Here is a 7,071-nt window from a genome sequence, read left to right as displayed (position 1 = left end):
AGGAATTTCAACCAACAGTGTGTTCGTTTTGGAGGATTCTCAGTCGCCCGTTCCATCGGAAAGACATGCCAACCTGTACTTTTCACGGGAAAACTAAAATCCACCAGAACCTCATGTTCTCGGGAGGCCCAAGGCTAACCTCTGGCTCTAGGGCTGTCCAGCTGAATAAACAATCTAGCTGCATGGGGGTTCACGAGTGGTCATCACTTCTCAAGACAATAAAGAAATCTAGTCAACACTGTGAACGGCCTTCCCTGCATCATGCTCTAGGTCCTATATTCCTACAAACCGAACAGGCCAAAAGGCTCCCTAGGTTTGCTCTGTACAATCAAGTCTATTCCTGTGTAGTTATTTATTCCTTCGTTTTCTCTGCCCACAAACCGAACGGAGCCTAAAAGGGAAAAAAAACCTTTCCCCTCGGCCTAAAGGAAATCTCCAAACCCTAGCACGTCCTCCGCCGCCCCCCCGCCGCCCATGGCGCAGCTTGTCCGACCTCGCGACCGCTACAACCAACCAAAGCACCCCTCTCCCCTCTCCTCCCCTCCTCCGACGCTCGGAGGCGACCAGCAACCCACGTCCCTATTTCGTCGTCCCGACCTAATTCTTCTTCCCGACGGTCGACGAATCTCTATCTACGAAGATAGGCATGGAGTTCTCGTCACCGATGCCCTCCGCTGGTCGACACGACCCGTCGAAGATGTCTACATGGAAGTCCTCTACGATCTCCAGACGAGTCCGCGCGATCTTCCACCCCCCATCGCGGAGCCCGTCCGACGCCGCCACCGCGGCAGAGATGCCCATCAACCCCCTATCCGATGTATTCTTCCTGACAAGCGAATAATCCATGCCTACAATGATAGGCACGGGGTTCTCGTCACCGACGACATGGACGGGTCGACACGACGTGTCGAAGATCTCTTCAGGGAAGTCATCTCCGACCTGCCCCGCTATCGTCCACCGCCCCACATGGCGAAGCCCGCCCGACGCCACCACCTCGGCCGACGCCACCACCTCGGTGGCGATCCCCACAAACCCCTTCTTATCCTATGTCTTCTTCCTGATAACCGCATAATTATGCCTACAATGATATGTATGGGTTTCTCGTCACCAAAGACATGAACGGGTTGACACGGCCCGTCCAAGATGTCTTCAGGGAAGTCCTCTAAGACCTCTGGACGAGGCCCCGCGATTCTCCACCGCCGTATGCGACTGTTTTTATTTTATTTTGTTTTTGCAGTGGTTATCATGTCTTGTCGTGTTTATTGAATCCTGAAACTTGCTTGATTAGGGTTGTTGATGCCACCGAGGAAGATCAGACTGCAGCCGAACAAACGGCCACTCCAAGCCCTGATCCCTCCGGATCGCAATTCATCGATGATCTGCTGAACAGAGCTTCTGTTGCCCAAAAGCTGAAGCTGGCTCAAAGGTATGCGCTTCATCCGACCCATTTTTGGTAAATTAGCTGCAAGTAACCCATAATTAGGCGCCAACGTATAAGAACTTACATTCTTGAGAAGATACCTGACTATAAAACTGTGCATTGATGGACACTCATGGGTTTCTAATAACAGTTTTGCTGGCTAGCTACCATCAATCAATCATCAACGCATTCAAATCTTAGTCATTTTGTCCATTGACATTTTGAGCCTGAGCCTATACTGCTGTGCGACCACACCATTGGCACACCACTGCACCTTGCACTGACCAAGGACAGAGAAACAAATTCAATTTGTTATTATGTGTCTGCACACCCTAATTACAACTTAGATACTACTCCCTCCGTCCCAAAGTATGGAGTGCCTTACTTTGCACGGTCTTTAATGCATGACTTTGACCACTAGTATGTACCACATTATTTGGATTTATAATTTATAATGTATATAAATTGTATTGCTGTATTTTTCTTGCAAAATTCTTTCATTTCATACATCTACATACTCCCTCCGTTCCTAAATATTTGTCTTTCTAGAGATTTCAACAAGTGACTACATACGGAGCAAAATGAGTGAATATATACTCTAAAATATGTCTATGTACATCCTTTTGTAGTAGTCCATTTGAAATCTCTAAAAAGACAAATATTTAGGAACGGAGGGAGTGATAATTTGTGGTCATATAATGAATTACAAATCACAGTCAAAGTTTTAAGTCAGTGACCAGCGAAAATAAAGCGCGCCTTGTATTTTTGGAGGGAGGGAGTACTAAATAGACTCAATGCCCAATTTGAACAAGTTAGCCCAACTTCCTTTACTCTATTGCTTGTGCCAGTTTTGAAACACTGATCAACAGAGTGGTATATAGACGAAGGGATCTAAGTTTGTCGTTTCATCTTTCTTTCTCTTGAAACCAGATTGTTTTTATTGCATTACAATCTGCCTCTTTTTTTTTCAGGCGTGAGGACAGAGAACCAACTGTCTTGGCCTCGAAGGAGCTTCTTGGCACTACAACACTGGAGGAGTCATCAATTACTAATGCTTCGTCTCTGCTGCAGCCTACACTGTATCTCTCTCTCTCTCTCTCTCTCTCTCTCGTCCGTGGGGAGAGGTGGTTGGTAGTATGTATTGTCCGTTTGTTCTAGTCGAGATGAAATTTCTTAAGGGTGTTTTGGTTCAGGAACCAACTGTCATGCTATGGAATGGTTCCTAATGGAACGGGTTGGTTCTGTTCCTGTATTTGGTATGAGCAAAAAAGTAAAATGGAATGGTTCCGTTCCTGTGTTTGGGTTGCAAGCACGGAATGAAAAATGAATTAACAAAAAATCGAAGTTTTGGTAGCTCTCTTTGTTTGTATTTTTTTTCAAGAAAAACAACATAACTGTATATTGACAAGCATGATACATGTATGACATCACATAGAACACAATTTTCAACAACATCATAAGGCAGCAATAAGGTAACAAGTTCATTTGCCACATCCAAAAGCAATCAGCCATACATGTCTTAATTCACATGCCAAACACCCAAAAGCAACCAAAGTGTGCTACAGCCATACACGTCAAGTTAGCATACTTGAGAGCCATACAACCATATTGAATTTAGAAGTTCTTCTTGACATACCTACTCACCCAAACAGACTTGTTGGTTTGGGAAAGTTTCATGAAGGTTCTTGTTGTCTTGGGATTGTCAACAGGATGAGCATAGTAGTGGGCAAGGTGCTCTTCATCAAAATCGGGCAATTGGGAGACTACATCCCAAAGGTCATCGGCTATAGCTTCATCATCTCCATTAGACTTACATGATCTTCAGCCACAAGTTTGAACCCATCCTTCAGAGTGATAACTAGGTCATCATCATCAACTTCCTTTACCTTAGCCTTCTTTTTTGATGGTCCTTTGGGGTTAGAATTCTCACCAATATATGGTGACGTGTTCAGCTCACCATTTTCCTCATCGTGGACATCAATAGAAAGGAGATCATTCCTGGACCTAAGCATTCATCCCCGTAGCCGTGGTTGTTCCAAAAATGGTTGCCATGGCATTCAAGAAGGGGCCATTAGATTTGTGGTTCTACAAAAAAGTGCAAGTGATTAGCATAATTTAGACATGAAATGGCATGATATTGCTCATAGCATTAGAAGCATACCATACAATGCCTTGCATAGTGTTCATCGCTGAGCCTAGCTGTGCAAGTATCTTCATCCCATAGAGCTCTACTTTAGATTCTTCAAATTGACTACCCTCCCCCAAATCTTCCTCCACTTCTTGAGATGGTTTCTGACTTGATCTCCGGTGACAACTAGCTTAAATTGCTTGTTCAAAACAGCAGCCCATTGTTTTATAAAGAGATCCAAGTTTGTTGTTGTTTCTTCTTTCTTTACTCTCTTGAAACCAGATTGATTTTCTGCATTACAATCTCCCTCTTTTTTTATTCAGGCGTGAGGACAAAGAACCAAATGTCTTGGCCTCAAAGGAGTTACTTGGCACTACAACACTGGAGTCAATCACTAACGCTTCCTCTCTGCTGCAGCCTACACCGTATGGATCTAATGTCCAATTTGAACCAGTTAGCCCAACTTTCATCACTCTCTTGCCAGTGTCAGTTTCGAAACACACTGGTCAGCAGAGCGGTATTTAGATGAAGATATAAGTTGCTTGTCGTTTCTCCTTGGGGAGAGGTGGTTGGTAGTATGTATTGTCTATTTGATCTTAATGGTATATTTCCTTCATGCCTATGTTGTAGTCGAAATCAAATTTCTTAAATGAATTCAATGCCCAATTTGAACTAGTTAGCCCAACTTTCATCACTCTCTTGCCAGTGCCAGTTTCGAAACACACTGGTCAACAGAGCGGTATTTAGATCAAGATAGCTAAGTTGCTTGTCGCTTCCTTCTTTCTTTACTCTTGAAACCAGATTGTTTTTTCTGCATTACAATCTCCCTCTTTCTTTTTCATTTAAGGCATGAGGACAGAGAACCAAATGTCCTGGCCTCGAAGGAGCTGCTTGACACTACAACACTGGAGTCAATCACTAACGCTTCCTGTCCGCTGCAGCCTACACCGTATGGCTCTCTCTCTCTCTCTCTCTCTCTCTCTCCTTGGGGAGAGATGGTTGGTAGTATGTATTATCCATTTGTTCTTATCTGTATATTTCCTTTATGCTTATGTTCTAGTCGAAATCAAATTTCTTAAATGAATTCAATGCCCAATTTGAACCAGTTAGCCCAACTTTCATTACTCTCTTGCTCGTGCCAGTTTGAAAACACACTGATCAACAGGGTGGTATTTAGATGAAGAGATCTAAGTTGATTGTCGTTTCTTCTTTCTTTACTCTTGTGAAACCAGATTGCAGCCAGATATGTTGTCATCCAAGGACGCTTCCTTCACATGGGCAGAGGAGGTGACTCCCTCGCTGACGCCACCCATTTTGGCCCGGAAACCTGCCGGATGGAATCATCAATTTTTCATCAGAGTAGATCTTGGGGGATTTTTCCACACGTATCCTGAGCTGGGTGGGCCGTTCCGGAGCTTGGAGGAAGCTAAGAAGGCTATACTCTGCCACCTTGATAAACTACGTGATTGAAAAATGTAAAGCTTCTTCTTAGCTCCCCCTAGTCTTTTCGAAAATAAGAAGCAATTACTAATAGACAGCTCTCTAATTAATCAAAACAGAAGCCAGCAGCAGGTGTATTCCTCCTCTGACTTGTCCAAGGTTTCTCACTCTTGCTCTCTTACAGGGTTAAAGTTCATTAATTAGCTTCCATTCATTGTTTCTCAGGTGCACAAACGATGGGCTTTCCAGTTCGGAGATTGCTATACGAGATGCTCTTCACTGGCCAGATGGCACGAGGAAGTATTCTTCGAGATCCAATCCGGATGAAGATCATATGGGGCTATTGGTTCAAGCTTTGTTGGACAAGTACAATGAGGAGAATAATCTTTTGGGGGTTTGCTCACTCTCCCTCACTCCTGGGACTCACTTGCATCAGTTGCTAATTTACCTTTGTAGCTACTTTGTCGAATGCGCTCATGCCGCCTTGATTGTCTTGTACTGTACCAATTAATTGTTGATGCAATCTGATTTCAGGATGATGCATATAATGTTGAAGATGTCGTGAGCTTCCAAGAAGTTTATGAGGGCAAAGGTGGCTGGTACTACCGTCTGAATTGTACTAGAAAGACTAAAGGTGGCGTCGACAATCTCTTCTTTGCTGAAGTCTTGAGAATGAATAGAGGACTACAATTCAAGCTCACCTGTCTCCATATGGTTAAACCTGCTGTTGATAACGGTACTAGTCTTGACTTTAGATTTCGGCAAGTTTTGTCCATACAGCTGTTTGGCTTATTCCCTTGCTTGAGGCTCACTGCATATACTCCTTCTGTAAAGTATTTCTTTACAGAGGGAGTACATTTTAATATCTCTAAGAGCTAGTTAAATGAAATATGAAGGTACATGCTATGGTTGTAAAAAAACCAATGTTAGTATGAAGCACCCCATTGACGCTGGTAAATACAAAGGTGGCCACGATCCCTCGTGGCCACCACGGCTTTGCATGGTTCTTCCACCGGATTTGCCTGAGGGTTTTGATGCTAAGATGAAAGCTATGGAGGAAAGGATTAGATATCAATTCCAGGTATGTATTTTATCTCGTGCGTCGTTTGTTAGTTATGTCACTACTTGAGTGGTCTATGTGTTTAGGACTCTGATGTGTTGATATCGGATGCTGGAAGAACTGCTGCTGCTGATGGTTTGGACAAGAGCCAGCTGGGAAGAAGGGGCTTCCCAGCTGCTGATGCTAGAATGAACAAGGAAAGGACTGGATATGTATACGGGGTATGTTTTTATCTCGTGCACTTGGTACTGTGTTTGTATAACGTCACTCAAGTGGTTTATTTGTTTAGGACCGTGATGTGGCAAAATCGGATGCTGGAAGGCCTGCTGCTGGTTTGGAGGGAAAGTGGGGCACGTACGTTATACCGCCGATGCGTCTGAAGGTTTGAGAAGATGGACGGTATATCAGTTTGGAATTACTGTCCGATGGTCAAACAAAAAAGTGGTTATGGGACAGTTAAAAGTTTTATTTTGCATGTCTTTGAATCACATGGCTAGATCGTCGTTTTCTAGCATGTGTGGTACATCCAACATCCACATATGCAGGCGGGACGAATTGCAAGTTTTATTTTGCAAGACTAGCCTGACGTAAATCAAAGTTGTCACGTACAACTCCCAAACCATTCTTGTATAAGAAAGAAACCCTTAAATAAACGGCGACGCACATGCACCGAATAATCTGTACTTGCCACAGCTAGGCATCTCGCGGTGCCTGTGGTTTTATAAATTTGACAAATGTAAGTAGGCCGACCAGGTATTTTGATAATTAATTAATTAGGAAATGCTTGTGTCGATCTAAGCTCCGTCCCTTCTTAGAGCAGTACAATAGAGCTGAGTCAGCGGGCTATAAGAAATAAATTAGTATATTTCTGCTTAATTGGAGGAGAGAGAAGGTAAGCGGGCTCTTTGTGAAGAGCCACATGCTCCTAGGTATTTTGTGAGAATGAAAAGTGAGCCGCATAATAAAAAAGTAGTACACTATTTTGCTGTACTATTATACATGTTGACTATAAGATAGGCTGTA

At 43.5% G+C, this 7,071-nt stretch overlaps 1 protein-coding gene across 8 annotated transcripts; it reads left to right on the top strand.

The window, feature by feature from the left end:
- Positions 1 to 366: 366 nt before the first annotated feature.
- On the top strand, positions 367 to 6,717 carry LOC123137305 (uncharacterized). 8 transcript variants are annotated; one of them, XM_044557004.1, is made up of 11 exons: positions 376 to 1,201; positions 1,289 to 1,426; positions 2,392 to 2,499; positions 3,872 to 3,973; positions 4,396 to 4,497; positions 4,781 to 5,023; positions 5,214 to 5,382; positions 5,523 to 5,724; positions 5,885 to 6,069; positions 6,135 to 6,269; positions 6,338 to 6,717. In XM_044557004.1, coding segments are annotated over exons 6-11 (792 nt in total). In that variant the 5' UTR covers positions 376 to 1,201; positions 1,289 to 1,426; positions 2,392 to 2,499; positions 3,872 to 3,973; positions 4,396 to 4,497; positions 4,781 to 5,021; the 3' UTR covers positions 6,437 to 6,717. The 8 variants fall into 8 exon arrangements, 6 of the variants coding, with proteins under 6 accessions (XP_044412939.1, XP_044412944.1, XP_044412940.1 ...); XM_044557005.1 differs by having other exon boundaries at positions 381 to 1,201; positions 2,392 to 3,282; XR_006468058.1 differs by having other exon boundaries at positions 367 to 1,201; positions 2,392 to 3,973; positions 5,868 to 6,069.
- Positions 6,718 to 7,071: the final 354 nt, after the last annotated feature.

This window comes from Triticum aestivum, chromosome 6B (genome assembly GCF_018294505.1).
Source record: "Triticum aestivum cultivar Chinese Spring chromosome 6B, IWGSC CS RefSeq v2.1, whole genome shotgun sequence".
In the NCBI taxonomy this organism is placed as follows: domain Eukaryota; kingdom Viridiplantae; phylum Streptophyta; class Magnoliopsida; order Poales; family Poaceae; genus Triticum; species Triticum aestivum.
Note: the sequence above shows the minus strand (reverse complement) of the source record. Positions and strands in the feature narration are given on the sequence as shown.